Source organism: Solea solea, chromosome 8, assembly GCF_958295425.1.
Source record: "Solea solea chromosome 8, fSolSol10.1, whole genome shotgun sequence".
NCBI classification, from domain to species: domain Eukaryota; kingdom Metazoa; phylum Chordata; class Actinopteri; order Pleuronectiformes; family Soleidae; genus Solea; species Solea solea.
In genome coordinates, this window is record NC_081141.1 from 1,346,930 (window position 1) to 1,366,143 (window position 19,214).

At 40.4% G+C, this 19,214-nt stretch overlaps 1 protein-coding gene across 1 annotated transcript in view; it reads right to left on the reverse strand.

The window, feature by feature from the left end:
• The window catches only part of cacna1ba (calcium channel, voltage-dependent, N type, alpha 1B subunit, a), an 83,405-nt gene that overhangs the window by 26,359 nt on the left and 37,832 nt on the right, over positions 1–19,214 (reverse strand). Inside the window, exons 11-25 of the mRNA XM_058635343.1 lie at positions 17,802–18,017; positions 16,541–16,653; positions 16,314–16,426; positions 16,093–16,224; positions 14,889–14,961; positions 14,678–14,798; positions 14,491–14,558; positions 14,023–14,120; positions 9,844–9,879; positions 7,636–8,364; positions 6,805–6,998; positions 5,856–5,976; positions 5,024–5,153; positions 4,751–4,810; positions 4,334–4,440 (exon numbers count right to left, since the gene is read on the reverse strand). Coding sequence (XP_058491326.1) covers positions 4,334–4,440; positions 4,751–4,810; positions 5,024–5,153; positions 5,856–5,976; positions 6,805–6,998; positions 7,636–8,364; positions 9,844–9,879; positions 14,023–14,120; positions 14,491–14,558; positions 14,678–14,798; positions 14,889–14,961; positions 16,093–16,224; positions 16,314–16,426; positions 16,541–16,653; positions 17,802–18,017 — 2,311 coding nt within the window. The remainder of the gene's footprint in view (positions 1–4,333; positions 4,441–4,750; positions 4,811–5,023; positions 5,154–5,855; positions 5,977–6,804; positions 6,999–7,635; positions 8,365–9,843; positions 9,880–14,022; positions 14,121–14,490; positions 14,559–14,677; positions 14,799–14,888; positions 14,962–16,092; positions 16,225–16,313; positions 16,427–16,540; positions 16,654–17,801; positions 18,018–19,214) is intronic.

A 19,214-nucleotide genomic window follows, 5' to 3' on the forward strand; every position in this document is an offset into this window, starting at 1 on the left:
TGTCAAAGATCCATAACCTCAGTGTGACAGGGTGTGACTCAGACCTACTGCTTCACACCCCCGAGCAGCAAACTGTGGGCTTGTGAAGTAACTGCTGATTCTGACAGGGGATGTTGTCAAGCAGTGAAAAGAGCACTGAGTGGGTGTGGAAAAGATTTGCTTTAAAGCCTCTGGACATGGCTGGGCTCTTTCCTATATGCCTGAAAAACCTTTCCATTGTAGCATGGAGGCTGTGGACTGTCAGGTATGAAGGGTTTGCTGCAACTTTTAGGATTTTCTACTACTTACCCTTCCTGTAGAAAGCTTACACTCAGGGGCACTGATCGAAGTCAAATAGATCTTTAAACAATACTAAACAAAAATGTGCAGTATATTTTGGTAACATGTCTAAGTATAATATCAGATAATCCAACAAAGCAATTTTTCAAAGGACCAGGTGCTTTCACTCCTCCATAAAATACTCACTACCATATTCATCAGTTCTCTCTCATTCAGCACAAAAATATATATAGTTGGTGCTTTTGCCACCTGCTAACAACATTACACTGATCAGGCACGACATTACCAGGGTACACTGCTGTGGTGTGTGTGTGGCCCCAGTTTGGTGGCAATTGATGTTATGATCAAAGACACTGACCTCTAAATGACACGTTTCATTCCATGATGCCATCTTAATAATATAATTATACAACAGTTTTTTCCTTAAAGAAAAAATCACAGCTAGAACTGAAATGGACTGCTGTTAAAACAAAAAATAAAATAACTGTCTTATTAAAGTTAGAAAAACAAAAGATATAATATGGCTTTTTGGAATGAAAATGGTTAAAATCATGGGTGTTTTTTTACAGGCAGGTTTCATTTGAAAGCTGTCAGACAAAGGTTAAAAAAAAGGTTTCATATTTTTAATACATGACGCTGATCTAAGCATTAGAAGAATGGCAGTTAGAAGGGGGTTGGATTTCAGGGGGTGAGGAAGGGTCAGGGTTAAGATGTGGGTACAGGGTGGGGGTGGAGTCAAAGGGGTGTGGGTGATTTCAGAGGAGGGCTCCCCACCTGGTCACACCTTGTTGCGATCTACTTGGGGGAAAACAGTGGTAAAAACAAGGTACAGCAATTTTATGGATGCTTCACACATACGAACAGAATAAAGCGTAATGTCTGCATCAGATGACAACGCCATAGTTTTCCATTCGTGACAAAACAGATGTGAGATTTTAACTGAGGGAATAAATCCCAGAAGAGAATGGATCTACAATGGACTCAACTACAACTACAGCATATATACATATGTATGTATATATACATCTGTGTATATATATATATATATATATATATATACATATATATGTATATATATATATATATATATATATGAGAAAATAAAGTCGCAGACAGTCCACCGCAACTGGGAACCCACTGATTACTATAATCTCCTTTGTATTGCAGCAATCTGACGCTGTCTGTGGTGCTGAAAATGCCCACTGTGACTTTATTTTCTCATAGATTTGCTACTTTTTTATTTGAAATATTAGCCCCCTCCCCGGCTCCGTATTATTCTTCATACTAGGCCCTAACACGCCATAATACACTAGTTTTAACTATAATAAAAGAAGAATGAACTGGAATATAATCCCAGCACTGAAGCCAGGCTAGCATTGCTTTCACTGAAATGCACCCTGAGGTTCATGGGGGTGAAATGACAGATTCATGGCTTCAACTTGGATGGAGACGCTATGGTTTGTTGTCGCTGCCACAGGCAGTTGATCAGATGGTGAGCAGACACTTCCAAGGACATGCATGACGACTGAGTGACAGCTGTCAATCAAACGAGTCTACCTATCTGGATCCAAAGAGCATTTGTAAATCATTTTTTGAGTTTCTTTAATGGTTCTCATAGTATGTGGAACGTTGAGGATACAATCCCAGCCAAAGCCTTCTTTAATAATTAACATTATGAAATAATAACATTACATAACGACAAGTACGAAGGAAAATATGTAAAAAATGTATTCTTTAGCCATTTATTTTTCAAAGATTAGCATTTTTAAATGACTGCACCTTAGTGTGTAGCTATTGTTTTTTATTATATAGTTATTATGATAGTTTTACCTTCAAGATTCTTAGGAACAAACAATTAGGCAGAGCCAACATTCAACGTAAATGTTCCCAAGTCCTAGCATTGAAAAACCTCAGATTTTCTTTCTTTATTCTAACTTTAACACGTCTGGCTGATGAGCGTATACATAATAACAAAAGTGTCAGCGTTTTAAGGATGTGAACAAATCAGTATTTGGCAAACTAGTATTGTCTTATCATTGGAATGTTACCGAGCAGGACAGCACTGCAGGTAATAGGTGAACTACGGATCCAGGACCAGCTCTCTCAGAAAGTGGCTGGAATGAAACCCACTAATAGGTAGAGTGTGTAAAATTTGGCAACATCCACTGGTGAAGTTTCATGTTGCACCTGAATATCGCTCACCTCCCTCTTCTCTCCCAAACGTGTCAATGAACCGACGTAGCCTTCAGTTAGCGTCACAGTTCAACAGTCTGTCAGTTTTTCCATTTGTGGGCTACTTTAAAAACACGGTGGTCACCGTAGGATGTGAAGGCCTGGCTCTCACTGAGACACAGCCTCAAACTCTCGCCACAAAGATGGAAGCATAGCATTGTCCCAAATGTCTTGGTGTGCTGAAGCGTAGACCAAAGCCAAATACTTTTGTCCATATAGTCACTATAAGCCACTCAAAGATATTTACAAATGCTGCTTTAGTTCATCCAAACACGTATCTCCATCTGCAGAATGGTGCTGCCGAGTCTGACAGATACAAAATGCATGTAAATGGAAATGATGCGTCAGGACAGACCTGAGGTCAGTCATTAAAATCCTATAGTGAGCAGCACACGTGTCATACAGTCGATCTAGCCTGCATGCTGAAACCACAAAGACGAGCGATGCTCCCCGAGATGTGCTCATGCCCTCCGACAGCAGCTACATTAGTGAATCAATAATGGAGAGTGTGAGACTGATGGTGTCATTCCAGTCCAAGCAGAGCAAAGTGTCGAGGCAAAGTGCTGATGAAAACACCTCCCAGCAGAGGTTTAGAGAAGAGGATGATGATGAACACGTTATTGACATGCCCCCATGGGTGGGGGGGGGGCACAAGCACACGAAGGTCCGAGATGGACGACGAGATGAGATGTGCTTCAGACACGTCGGTGAACACTGCAACTGACACTCGTTCTCACAAGCAATTTCACCTCATATGCTCCATGTCTTACCGTCTTTTCAAGCAAAGACATACTTTGACATACTCTGGGACGTCTTTTAGTACAGGAGAGGAATTCGCTTTTTAGGGCAGAGGTCTCAAACTCACAGCCATCCAAACCATTTATTTATTTATACACTTTATTAATCCACTCTGCATTTAACCCACGGTACGCTATCATCTATGACATTTATCTAAGTTGTCATTTAGAAAGTTGTGTATGCAATGTCTGCATAATTGCATTTAGTGGTTCAATTTAAATCAATCAAAGGCCTATATTCCATATTTCTACTGACAGGCACCACTGCTGCAGTGTTTATCACGTAAATGAGCGGTCAGTAGAAATATGCTGTCACAGAGTCCACGACAGAGAGAAGCCTCAGCTTCAGAGAGACGTGTCCAACACCGCAACAATCTCTGACCGCAACTTCCCTTAAAACAGACACCAATTATTAACCAGGCTTAATGTTATGTATGTGGAAACTGATATTTGGAACTTCTGTAGGGAAAGGATGTGGTGACATATTTTGATGTCAGCTTATGTGCAGACTTAAAAGACATTAAAAGAGACATTTATTTCTTTGTTTTGTCTTCTTAATTCCTCTAACTTTTCTTTTATAAAACATAACTCGTATGGGAATAATATCCAAATTACAAATTTTAATTTTTGTGCCCAAGAATATCAGACACTACAGGAAGATCTCATTTGAATTCTCAGACTGAATATATGAGGAGATTGCTTGTGTTTTTGCAGTGAGGGACATGTATGTCATGTATGTTATCGCTCATACACATACATACACACGGATAACGACACGGTCGAGCAAGATGAGAGAGACAGAGGAGGCATTACCCCATGAAGCTCCTTCAAAACGATCCCAGAACAGAGACAGGGGAAGAACCATGTCAGTATAAACACACACTGTATACTGAATACACACACACACACACGCTGACACACTGTATATTACAGCGTGCAAGCCACATACAGTATATCCACCAAGTCTGATGGATAAATAACTTTTAATTTGAAGAAAAAAAAGACGTAGGAGTTGTTGAACTTACGAAACTGCAAAAGCCACCAGCGCCCCACTGACCACTATGAAGTCCAGAATGTTCCACAGGTCTCTGAAGTAGGATCCAGGGTGAAGCAGCAGGCCCAGGTCCACCATCTAAACCAAAGATAAGTCCTTTGTAAACATTCAGACAGAGCTGCTGATCCACTGCTGCCTTTTCTGTGACTTTGGTGTTTGAAATCCGTCCTTTGGATATTTCATTGAGTGACACAAACGAGGCAGCAGTGGACCAGCAGCTCCTGTGTCCCCGAAAGCTTAAAAACCTTGATTATGGGATTTGTTGTGGGAGAGTGAGCAAATGTACAAAGTGACACAGCGTTGTGTTTCAAAGAGAAAAGGCTGCCTCACAGCAAGTAAACACTTATTGTTAAGATATTGTGGACATCAGCAGTAAAACCACACTCACCTTGATCACCATTTCAAATGTGAAAACACCAGTAAAGGCATAATCCAGATATTTAAGCACCTGCAAACAAAGACCCTGGATCAGAGTACTGAATATGTGCATGTGTATAATAATCCCAAAATGAATCATGTCAGAGTGGAGAGTGTACTGGGAAAGCTTTCCTGGTGTTTCATTTCCACATCTGCCCACAACTGCACACTAAAAACACTTCTCTACGCATACATTAACATGTACATACACTATGTTTCTGTGTATTTTCACTGTGTGTCTCACATTGTTGCGTGGGGCATTTGTCCAGACTGGGTCCTCTGCTGCCAAAGCGATGCTGCTCAAGGAGATGACCACGAGGATGGACATCTCAAAATAACGCAGAGTCACAATGTAGTGACACAAGCGTCTCACCCTGAGGGAACACACACACACACAGAACACAATGGCTAGTGTGACGGCAGCTACTGAAACCTGAAATGTTAGTGGCCAATAATGACAATTACTGACTCGATAGCGTTATATTAGAGATATCTCAATATTGACTTTTCATGTGCTGATTTCAGTACGATACATTAAATTTACACCTGATGCATTTATCACCTACAGTGAATTTCTTTTTAAATGTGTCCTTTATTTAGCCAAGAAGGTCCCATTGAGACACAAGATCTCTTCTTCCAGGGAGTCCTTGGTCAATTTGAACTTCTCTCTAACTGTGTGACAAATATTCTGCTCCCATAAAGAAGAAATAAACAAAGTGACGCATGTTTGGATTTCAAATGAATATGACCAGTATCGGACCGATACCAAGTATCATATCAACTCATCTTTACTTAATATGATGTCTGTATAACTGCGTAGAAGAAAGAGGAATTATTGCTTTATGCCGATGTCCGATGAGATTTTAAACACGACTGTCCCAATCCTATAAACCAAAATGTACATTTGCACCACAACGTGAGGCTTTTTAATCCATGTCTGATGAGGCAGTCTACTAAACCTGATCATGGCTGTTGTGTTATCTACAATAATGTGGTTTACAAGAACATGAGGGGACGGAATTCACTGGTGACAATCTCTGAAGGGTCAAAGTGAGTAGTAGTCTGAGGAGACTCACGGATTGGTCTGTCCAAAAATGAACATGGAACTGTAAGGCAGGATGGGTTTGGGTCCAGTTTGACCAAGATCCTCCAGGGCCTTCTCATTCATGGGCATGGCCTCACAGTCAATACTGTTCACTGCGAAGACAGATTCATATCAAACATATTTAGTGTGTGCAGAGGTGACATTGTTTTGAGCAGCATCAAAGCAATCATTTCAGAAATGGAACAGTGGCTTTACCTCACCAACTCAACAGACATCACATACTTTCCTCCAAACAATTATTCTTTTTTGAATGTTTAGAGATAACATCCATTGTAAATGCAAAAAAAACAAATGCGACACAAAACACGGGGTTCAAAGCAAACTTGATGTTTCTTGTTCACTCACCTCCTCAGTAGAGTCTTATGCACTCCTGCTAAAACATAAGCCAGCTCCTTAACCCCCCATCAGTTGTCATTATGGGAAAACTCATACAAAGAAGCGTTATCGATAACATTTCCGATATGGATTGAAAATGTTTACAGTGTCTTTTAGTAGTTGTTTTAGCCCTGATGGGTTTAGCATGACCTAAAATGAAAAAGGCCTTTAAATTTCAGCTCTGTGAGGGGACAACAGCGCACCGCTGCTGCATCCCTTTTCCAAACACCCTCCACCAAATTCTATAATGTGCCGTTACATACTGTCGACCATCTCTGCATCTTTGGCTGACAGCTTACCCCAAATAATCAGGCTGGTTTATGAAAATCCAGGAGGTGACTGTGCATAAAAGTCAAGTGTATTAAAGCTCCGCACAGATTTCACTCCAGGCTAAGGAAACGTATTAACAATGTTTATTTGACAGAATTTGCACTCAAGCAACTCTCTTTTGCAAAACACTGTGAGGATGTCAGTCATTTTCTTAAACAAATGACTTAGAATACAATGAAATTCATTACGTGTGCTCTGTTTTTGGAGGTAATTACGTTGTATGAGCGTGGTCTCTCCCGGTGGGGCGGTCACGGTCACAGGAGGAAGCTGGTTGGACGTCTGGCCGCTTTGTCGGACGTTCCGCTGGTTGTCGGAGTCTTCTGCTCGGTCGAGAGGCCAGTTCCCGCCCGCAGAGCCCTGCGGTGGAGAGATGGCCAGCGACTCTCCCTCAGAGTCACCACACCGGTCCCTACAACAGAGGCAGCACCTCACACATCCACCTGTACACTAGAATATTTCATGCTTACAACTGTCAGAATCATTATATTAGCTGATTAATAAAGATATCAGCTCATAGCAACAGTGCGGCAGAACTGAGAGAAACTTCTCGCGCTTATTTCCATAATCGTTTAATATTTTGGATTATTGTTCGGTCCATAAAATGTCAGAAAATGTTTTGAATGTTTCTCTGAAGCTTTGGGTTTATTGTCACATGACTTCAACCTACAGCCTTTCAAACACTGAATGGTTATTTTATTCAGTTCTATACACTTCACTGTTATTTCTATCTGGGCGGGAAAATCTGGTAAATGACAGGAGATTGATCAATCAAAACTAAAATTTAACTGAAATACAAATAAAAACTACAGTTTAAAAAAATCACAACTAACTGAAACTCAATTGTGTGTTTACGAAACTAACTAAAATTGTAGTGAAAATATGCTTAGTTTAATATTTTAATATACTAATATGAAGTTACTATATTATTTGTTCAAACTTGATTTTTGGGAAAGAGAATTACTGAATCTGTCATCTCGAGCTGTTAGCTTAGTAATAGTTCAGACCATCATAAAATCACAAAGTGGTGCAGTGGTGTTGAGTTTTACCTGTGACTGTGGGTCTTCTCTCTGTCGTTAGGCTCCTCCCCCTCCACTCTGGACTGTCCCCTGGAGCCATGAGTCAGGTGTCTACTCTTCTCTCCATTCGCACCACTCTCTCCTCTGGAACTCCTGTCTCCATCCCTGTTACAGGGCCGTCCTTTGTGACGGGATCTCCTCTCCCCCTTCCCTCCGCTGCTCACCGTCCCGTTGCCGCCTCTGGACCGATGTGAGTGATGATGTTGGTGCTCTCTCTCGTTCGTGACCCCGCCTCCTCCGCTCTCATCCACTGAGCTCTGATGGTGATGCTTCCTGCCTCCCTCTCGGCTGTGGGACCTCTCGCTCTTCCCCTCTCTGCCGCGGCTGCCGTTGTGGTCCTTGGAGCGGCTGTGATGGACGTGGTGCCTCCCACCAGTCTCACCGTTATCATTCGTCTCCTCCTTGGTCCTGGTCCGGTCCCTGTGACGGTGGTGGTGGCGGCGGTGGTGAGGCGCAGGAGGGTCCGCCGCAGTATCGGCCTCTTCAGGCACACAGGGCACATGGTGGTGGGGCTCGACGAGCAGAGGCCGGTCGTGGTGGGTCATCATTTCGGGCCGGATGACAGAGGAGCTCCGCCGACGCTCCTCGGGCTGCAGCTCGTTGTACAGAGCCTCACAGCTCGCCCAGTTCTGTCTCCTCAGTTTGTTTGCCTGCTGCTCCCACACAGAAATCGGCTTCACCGTTTTCTGCTGCTCTTTACTATGGGATGGCAGAAGAACCACACAAATCAGAAGCACTGGAACATTGTTTTCAATGATCTTTAAGAACCCTCAACTTTGATGTCGGCACAATGTGGCCATTTTAACAAAGGATAGAAGAATTCACGATGGATACAGTGTTTCAGCAGCAGTGCTGTTGTGCCAGTTTCCATGAGGATGCCACAACAACACGGCACACATTTGTTCCAAGTCAAAACAGTTTTGAATTAAAACTGCAAGACTTTCCAATATAAACAAATCGCTTACATTCAAACATCAAACGTCAAATAAGTTCATACAATACTGATTAGGCCTGTGTTTAGACCTCATTTCAGTGGTTTGTTCAGTGTCATGGCCGACAGAGACGACAGCAACACCGCGCTCATGAAGTGAGATGAGTGCAAACAGGTTTTGGTGATCACTGAGTGATAATAAGATGATTATTAATGGCACATTGATATTAATGATATTAATGATTGTGTGCGAGGATGCACAATATTATCGACCAATATTGCCTTTAAAACGTATTATGGGATATGTTGTGACAAAATTTGTCGTAAGGTGTCTGATGAAGAAATAAAGTTGATTATTGAAGCTTGGTTTATTCTTTGCAAAGAGAGAGTCAAGATGGACAACTGCTCAGACGCCAGTCAAGGACAACGCTGAGGCACAAAAGAAAATCTGTGTAGTATATAGTTGGTGTTATCTGTGCAGCTGGGGAAGATGACCTGGGGTCCCACGATCCGACAGGTCTGTGAATCAGGTTTTGTGTGGGTATAACTCAACTTGCTAGGAAGAGAGATATCTAGGAAGAGCTACAAGTGTGTAGGTCGAAGGTGAATGGCCTAGTATGAAGCTACAGGAATGTGTATGTAAACAAAGGTGTAAAGGAATGGAAATGTTATTTTTCATGGCAGGATATGACAAATGTGTCCATATAACCCCGATATGACTCATGACTAAATCAGTAGGCTGAAAAGGCTGCTACCTCATTGACTTCTATGCTTGTGCCCTCTCCAACTATTATATTATATTCTTTACTTTGCACAATTAAGAAAATGTATATCTGCATCAGCTGCAGGCTAATGTGCAAAGGTGCACCTCCACATCTGCCTTAACACATTATTTAATGGTTAAATTGATGCACTGTCCTGACACTGTGTGAACTAAAAAAGTGTGACACCTCTTCACATAACCTTAAATAGAACTGCATTTTCTTTAATCTGGCATTTTATCTGTTCCCTGCAAACATGACAATCAGGAATGTTCCATCATCCTACAGACACAATCTCCTCCTTCTGCATATTGTTCTATGTGTAATTTTTCAACAACAAACTGTTTTATTTATGTGGTCTTGGTTTCAAGGATGTAAATAATGAAAACATGATGATGTATGGTTAGTTTTTTGTTTTTTTTACGAATGTTATCATCATCATTGTCATGGTCATCCACCACCTTGATGTGAGGCGGTTGGGTTTACCTCAGGAAGGGATGGACAGGGGTGCAGACATAACTCCTACAAACACATAAAGGGAGCAACATTGAAACAAACAGAAGGAGAGAAGGAACGTCTGACACAGGTTACAGACAGAAGCACAGAGGGAGCAAATTAGCCTCAGAGGAGTGAGGAGGGGAGGAAACATGTCGAGTACAGAGACGCAAAATTATACAAAAACACACAAACAGAACTGTTTTTGCTGAGAGGGAGAAGGGAAAACAACAGAGATCCAAATACTGAACACTCACAACAAAGCTGAGCTGCTTCAGTGCACAAAGATGTAATGTTACTTTCATCTTGTGCATGTGTTTCAGTGTTTCCAACACAAATATTCCTGTTACTAGCCGATTTGTACTGGAAACACGAGATGATCTGCACATGTGTGAAGTGTCACGACTTCCTGTTGAAACAATTTACAGCATGTTTGAAGATTTTTAAATAAAACAACGTTATATTAGGTTTTTATTAGTTATTCTCCAAACAGGAAGTAGTCATATTACACGCAATGGCAGAACAAATTGGGTTTCTGGTAACATATCCGGTAATGACAATGCCTGCTCACATTGTGAAACAGTCACATAAGCCCCCATGTTACAGTAACAACATGGTAATAGTGTGCTTAATATAATGTTAATAATTTCATAATAGTATGGTAATACCATTTCAGGCTCGTTGCAATTGGTAATAAGGTGATTATATTACAGTAATTATGAGATTGACTACATGCTACCAGGAGCGTGATACAGTCACATAAAAATATTTGTCAATCAAAATTGACAATTACTATAATATAAAGTAGAGATGAGCCAATATGATATTCAGTGGTCAAAACCACTGGATTGGCCTTCAGACCGACAAAAATACAAATGCAAATCCAACACAATCCATCACATGTGAGTCATGTTGTGGGCTGTTTATTTTTTATTTATGGGAGAAGAAAACTTCGAACACAGTTGGAGAACTATTTCTTTGAAATAGCCAGCACAAATGTTGTTAACAGCTTCATAGTTTTAAAAGGTACCAGACTGATATCGGTCTCAGAAATTCAAGTTTTTGTTATCAGTATTGGACAAAGTGGTATTTTCATACTTATTTCGAAGCTATTTCTACAGAAATTAGATGGAGTTACTTTACTTCACTTTCCTGTTACAAAATTAAGTACTACAACAATACCAGACTATTACCGAATGGTTACAGTGCTGCATGTAAAGTGTTCCCACCCCATTAGACAGATATTAACACCAGTCCCAAGAAATCTGATCACAAGTGCTAAGTTTGCCTTTTCACACCTCCTTCAGGGGTGTGACTCCTTCATATCCTGAGTGTACTTGCTGAGTTATTGGCTTTGTTTATCTCTTGGAGGAGACCAGCATTCTGCACTCTTAGGTGAAAGGCAGGCCTGTCTGTGGGAATTCAGCAGCAGGCATTCCAGCAATGATTCTTTGGATGCATTCTTATTATCAAAACTGCCATTGAGGAGAGAGTTTATTTCCACTGTGAACACTGTGTAGTGTAGCTACCCTGGGCTAACAACAATATGAATGTCTACCACAGGGAAAGGAGCTTTTTTTGATGAAGCTAAAGCACTGACTAGTCGCTATAATAGGCTTTATAAAATGTGGCAGCAGAGTAATTGAGTAAGGGGAAAATATCTCAAGCTCAACAGTGAGGTACACCATTTCCACAGGGCTGTGTAGCACACTGTGGCTCTGTTTGAATTCTCACTTCGGCTGAAATGCATGGCAGTAACAGCACAACATACAATCTCTACACATGTATTACCTAAATAAGGTGTACTTCCTTTAACATCCAGATATTCAGTGTGGGCTTGCTACAAATCAACTTAACTGGACAGTAAGCAAGCTGAAAGACAAGTAGGACTCGAAATGGTAACAATAACTAAAAATGGTCTTTAGTTAAATGTAGTAAATGTAATCATTTGTACTACCATGTATTTTCTGTACAACTGAAGTCTACTCCAGTCAAGGACTACTGATGAAACACCAAATTCAAAGTCTGGGAAATCTATCTGGTGGAGGAGGGGAAACCTGGCTTTTCTATTGCTTGTGACACATGGGGTCTCTGTCTGAGCAAAATGCCATGTGGTCTCCATCCAAGATGCATGTGACTCCAACTTAAATGAGCTGATTCCCAACACTCCACAGAGCTCCCCCAGGCAAAAGTCGTCAGACACCATTACTAGATACACTGGTTTGGTGCTATGACTATGTCTGATCCATGTAAATGTGACGTATTAGTGTTTTGTTACTGCCTTATTTACATTCCAAAAAAAAGAATAATGAACAGAGATGAAAATCGCAGACACGGAAGAGGAGGAAAAGCTCTTCTGCTGCTTCTACAACACTGGACGTGTCAAAATAGTCCATTCTAAGTGAATGCTTGATGCATGTGTACACGTGCCACAATCTGATCATTTAATTTTGCATCCATGTAAATAATGAACTGTAAATTCCAATTGCAATGACTCTTTTTGGAATGAAGACATTTTGCATATGTAAACATTGCTAATGAAAACTAGGTACAATATGGTGTGTTAGAGGATGTCAAACGACTCTTGTGGATCACACGGAAATAATAATAAAATAGAGTCAAGAGTGGAAATACTGAAACACAAGCAGCTTCATCACAAGATTGTAAACACTGAAGAGCTGCCGTGTTCTTCACACTGAAGAATGACTGACATTACGACGGCGGGAGAGGGTGGAGGATTTAGCAGCGGCGGCAGCAGCAAGGGGGGAAGGCTGAGGGGAGGGTATGGGAGGATTCAAAAGTTGTATCAGAGAGGTAATAACTCACAGTGAGTTAACGCTGCAGATGGATGAGCTGCTAGAATGCGCGTTACCTTGACTGCGTGTTAGAAAACTGTACATGCACCAAACGAAAACAGAAACGGGGAGGGGAGGAGGGGTGGGGACATCATATACAGTATGTAGAGTGAGGTCAGGGAAAACAGCCAAACACACTGTTCAACATTTCTCTGTTTCCTGTTTGTCCTTTAGCCTCCCATCACATTTCAGCTGTGTGAAACACACAGCTGAGATTGAACCAGGGAGGAAATTGTGACAGGAAACAGCCACAGTGACCGTAATATACATGTGATCACATGAGATTTGTTGTTTTATGTTGGGAAAATCAAAAGGCACCAGCAGCCAGATACTGGGGATGGACATTAGTATTCTATTATTGATTATAAAAAGTCAATCAATTACTGTGACTATTTGCATTATATATATTGTATATATATATTTTTAAAAAAAACCAAATATTTCTATTCCAGTGACTACCTAAAATGTGGTACATCTATTATCACAAGGTGGAAGCAGCAGCAATAATTTAGTCAGTGTACTGTGTGTTTGCAGAAGTAATGAAATTCGTGAGATTCCTTGAATGCATCTTAAAGCTGCTCTTCTAAGCTCAACATGCTGTGGATCCCAAAGAAGTGATGAAATCTACCAGGGTCTTAACACACTGTGGACCCTACATTACTTTCACTAGCTGTCATATGCTGGAGTTTAATTAAAACATTCAAATATTTGACAAATAATTCTTTTGAATATTTGAATAGCATTTTTGCTGGAAATGCCCATCCCTACCAGATACTAAAATATTTCAACAATCAACATGTAAGTACACGTAAGCAACTTTGTAAGCAACTGTAAGGACTGTGTCTCAATTCAGATGCTGGGGACACTTCATACAATGGTTAATACATGGTACGAGGCCACGAGGAGCTAATACTGTGTTAAATGATGTCACCGGTAGCTTTACAAATCCTTGAATAAAGTATGAGTTAATACCTTAATTAACCTGAATAACAATATTAAATGTGTACTTAAAACATTAATTAATACTTAGTAAATGCGTATAACAGATTTTACTAATGTTAAATCATGTACCTTTATTATAAAGTGTTACCATTGCAATTAAGGTTTTTTGCCTGCAGAAGGGTGATGCACATACTCAATAATGAAGCGAAATGGAAGAAATTTTGAAAATTAAAACATTTTAAATTCTTCTGTAAATAACGTTAGTTTTTAGCATAGTTAGCAAGTTAGCTGTTGTGTCTTTTTATGGTTGTACACACACGCGTGAGAGGAGGAAAAAGAAAGCCAGAACAAACATTGGAAGACGTGAACTTACGCTGTGATGGAAATGTTAGCGGCCGACATGGGGCTGACCTCCTTTACCTCCTTGGACTTCTGAAGGGCGAGTTTCTTATTGATTTCCTCCTCTGCATCCTGGACAGTGTCAGCCAAATAAAACATAGCATGCACATTAGGGCTGGGTATCGCCACCAATTTCCTGAATCGATTCGATTCCGATTCACAAGGTCTCAATTCGATTCGATCCACGATTCCATCAATTCTGATTTACCCAAGTACCTGCCTACCGACCTTTCCACAGACTTAGAAATGTTGCTTTTTGAAAAAGCTGCCACAAAATGAACAACATTTGGTCGCAAACAACCTAGTTTTCTTGTAATCCTGCCTAACCCAGCTCTAAAATAAGGACTATTATTATGGCTACTGTGGGGAAGTCAGTGCTACGACTCCATATTGAGAACCCCTTAAAAGCCACAATGTATCAAGATATAAAGAAATACAGTACCTTAGTGAGCTCCTGGGCATTTGCAAGGTTATCAACAGCAATAGCCAGGAAGACATTGAGTAGAGTGTCTGGTTATTTGTAGTTGAGTTCAAATGACTGATAAACAGAGAATCAACATTTCAATAAATGGCACTATAAGTGTCTTCCAACAACTTACCCGGCAGCATGAAAACAATTAAAAGGATACAGTTCCCAAAGAGAGTGAGAATAATGAAGTAAATAGAGGAGTACATTCCCCCCTCATGAACGCCTCCCTGTGATTCAATCCCATGGTACATGACCTCGTTCCAGTCTTCTCCAGTGAGAATCTGCAGGAGAGGAGACACAAGCTGAAGTCCCTTCAACAGCAGAGCGGCAGGAAACCAACAAAAAAAACAATGATCAATTTGACCCTTCACCTGGAAGACGGTGAGAATGGCTGCTGGGAATGTATCGAAGTTAGCTGTCGGCGTCTTGTCTTCAAAATTAAACCTGCGGGACAACAATAAACAGACTTTGGAATCAGACCAAAACAACAGCATACGCCTGGAAGATGAAGCAGCGTCTTCTACACATTATGATCTCATTAAAGGATGACCACAGTGAGTATACAGTAGGTTTTTTTATCATCTGTAGGGAGTTTTCGTCCCATTTATAAGATTATATAAAGATTTTTTCTCTTTAATTATGTACACTGTAAGTAGGGCTGCAACCAATAATTCATTATTAACCAAATGATTACTTGATTAATCGAAAAAAGGTTACGGTTCATCAATTATGAAAATGCACATTAGCACTTCAGTTGTACATTAAATATATAAATTGGAGCCTTAGTAACAAATCTTTTCCAAAATCTATGTACATGTTCCTGCCATATTATATTGACCTTTTTTCTAGAACCATCGAGTGAAAGTGATACCCAACCTTAGTTATTTTATAAAAAATATTAGCTTAACCTTTAATCATTATTTAATATTTAATAGACAGAAAGATGTACAGTGCAAACTGTGTCCACAACAGGCTCAAAAGGCTTAAAAAGAGAGAGAGACAAACTGTGTATAAGACAAAAGTGGGAAAGGGAATCTGCAAATAACAGAAGAGGCGTGGGAAAAATTCTGTGAGCTACAATGGATGGTTAAGTCATCTAGTTCAGCTTTGTGGAGAGAGTTTGGACAGAAAAATGTCCTAAGATGTCCTAAGATGATAGATATTTACACAGAAAAAGAAAGCCATAAGTAAAGAGTGGTTATAACCACATATTTCTACAGTAGATGATTTGATTAATATTATTTATGATAGGAAAAAAACAGAAAGATACATTTATGAAAAGATGGAAAATTTGGCTTGCATATATTGTACAAATCATTAGTTTGAAGCGAAAAGAGACAAATTCTATTTATTTATATATTCTATATGTCTCTTGGTCAGTACTTGATTGCAGTAAGGCACAAAGATCGTGTTTGTTTGTGTCCCTGTATTTATTATGTTGTTCTTTTGGGTTAAATGCATTCTAATGATAATATAGAGCAGTGTTTGTATGTGGACCATGGTTACGTCACACAAAGAGCACATGTGGATGTATTTCTTCACTGTGAACAGGTGCAGTCGGAACTATTGACTCACTTTCCTCCAAACAGCTGCATGCCCAGCAGAGCGAAGACCACAATGAAGAGGAACAGGAGGAACAACAGGCTGATGATGGACTTCATGGAGTTGAGCAGGGACACCACGAGGTTCCTCAAAGAGTTCCAGTACCTACACACACACACAAGCAAATGGCATGAATATGTATAAGTGACATGAAAGGTTTTCCACCACACAGGCAGACAATTGTGACGACTCACTTGGTGACTTTAAAGATCCTGAGCAGCCTCAGAGCTCGAAGGACACTAATCCCAAAGGAGGCCCCGGGTTTGATGGCAGCCCAGATCACCTCAAAAATACTGCCAATGATCACCTGTCAACACACTGCGGTTAACGCGAACAGCAACCACACTTCCCGCTTTCTTTTTATTGTGAAGAAGAAATTAGATGAGTTCAAAATAAAAGGGACAAATCGGGGACGACTCACCCCAAAGTCAAAACAGTTGAACGAGGAGTGGAAGTAGTTCTGGGGTCCAAGCCCGTACATTTTCATGGACATCTCCACCAAAAACAGGCCCAGGAACACAAACTCCGCCAAGTCTGTCCAGGAGGGGTTAGAAGAACATATACAGATCAATAACCTGGGTTATCACACTGAGATTTTAGGAAATAACTTAAGCTTATGTGACACTGAAGTGTCCCTGCCCTCGTTCTAATCTGTGGCCAGACAGTGGTACTGTTAAATCACAGGTCATTTTACAGTTACTTAAAGTAACTGTAAAACTATAAAAAGTTAGTGTGTTGATCAAAAGGTGAAATTTAAAAAGGTTATTATAATCCTGTGGGAATAGAGTTTACAATATGTCTGAAACAAGTAAAAACGAGCACCATGACATGTTAGCCTCTTAATTGAAATGGAGCCAGCTAGCTTATCATATCTGGTTTACTAGCTAGCTATAGCTACTGTAATACATTTTAATTAAATTTAATAGTTGCAAGTTAAACTTAAACTTAAAGGCCACAGTTTAAATATCTACTGTACCTCACAATATCATCTAAACTTACTTGACTTTATGTCGTCCCTGGGCTCAAAGTGTGGCTTCAACAGTTCAGGAATGTTCCGGAAATCATCTGCTACTGAGGCCACACCCTGCATGTAGGGGGTGTGGCCTAACTAGCCCTGCAGTGAGTGCGAGTAAGCATTGATATTCCTTTGTAAAAACTAGTAAAGACACTTTTACCAAGTATAAGAGGCTCAGTGGTGTCACATTTATGTCAGGAGGTGTGAGAGCAGTGAAATAAATAATATTACTGCGCGTTGGTCAGGCAGCGTGTGCAGCTCAGTTGTTTCTCACTTGCAGCTGTCTGAACTGCTGGCAGTTGTTTAATATGCTCACGAGGGGCCTATATTGTGCATGTAATGTTAATATCTGCGCGTGTGCAGTAATATTATTTGCTTGTGAGCGCATTTTACTGCTCTCACGACTTCTGATATAAAAGTGACGCCATGTAAAATGTCTAATATTATTATTATTACTCATCTTATTTATTTATTTTCCTGTTTGTAGATGTGCCTTGTGTGTGTTTTGTTGCCTTCTGTTAAATTAAGAAAATCTTCAATAAATACTGACGCCAAAGTGACGCCATGCAAGTCAAACTAGCTACCACTGCTGGTAATCTGAGTAATCTGAGTAATCTGAGGTACAACTGCTTTGACCATGTAGTCGTACACAACTGCGAGTGCTTACATAGAGCATAGGTGAGCCAGTCCGGCTGGCCGTAGTGTACGATGGCTACACACAACGTGTTGAGGCCAACCAGACACAGCACAGTCCAGTAGAAGCTCTGGGACTTGACCAGACGACGGATGGTGAAGCGAATCCTCTTCACTTTCCTCCTGAAGTAAGACGAGCTCTCGTTCTTGCTCTTCACACTGGCCCGGGCAAACGGCGACCCTGGGGGGGCAGTTGGAACGAAACAGAAAAAATGGCAATAAAGTCACCGAGTTAAAGACAAGACGTCGTCTGACCACTGGACTCATCGCTGAGTTTAAGACCCGACAGTTACTTTGAACCGGGGCCTTGTTTCTGACATTGACACATAGAAAAAGTTGGGACTGAAAGGTGAATCATTTTTAAAGTTCTATGTATTATGCCAATAAGAATATTTGGTTTACGATGAGCTTAAATTACCGTTAAGTAATTATTACCTAATACGAATGATCAAGTGAGGAGCGACAGTGAGTCCGTGGGCAAAACACTTGTTGCTCGGGACGTGTGAATGAAAAATGTGTGATAGAAATGTAGATGTGCTGTATGAATGTGTGAGTGAATGAGTGTGAATGGGTGTGAATGGGTAAAGTGTGGTGTCAGACATAGAGGATATAGTTGATTCCACCTAATCAATCAGCCCTACACTACAGTAGAATACAGTGGTGTTCCACTGCCACGGGAAACTGTTGAAATGTGATATAATTAACTTTTTTTTTTAGATCTTTAGCTATGATGTCATTGAAGAGAAGCCTGTGACTCTCTTTAGATCACTGTCTTCCCACTCCATGCTCCTACTCCCATTTAGCGTGTACTATATTTAACCTTCTGTTACTTAAGACCGAATGTCAAGTAGGACGGTGCACAGAAGGGACAAAGAGAAATTGTTCTATTAGAAGAACAGGAAGACCAGAGGGCTAATTATTTCCTGCTCTATATTAGTCCAGACATCTGAGTCATGCTGTGTGACCTGAAGTCCCACAATAATATCTCCATGTATCTGCTTCTACCTGTGATTTCCTTATCTTTTATCATCATCATTATTATTATTATTATTATTATTTACATTTATTGTTTGTGCTGTTTTTGATGTACAGCATCCTTTTCTGCCATATAAATAAGGCTGGATTGGATTGGATTATCAGTACGGGGGGAGGATGATTATCATGAGATATGAGAGCTGATAAATCAGAATTTCCTCTGCTGTCATTACTGCAGATTGGATGAATGTTGTCTCATAAAGAGGAGAAATTCACAGGTTATAGGTGCTAACAGCAGAATATATATATATATATATATATCAACACATCAGCAATACATCAAACAAGACTCTTTGAGCACATGGAAAAAATGGTTAAAAATATTAAAGAAGACAAATGTCATAGCGCTCCC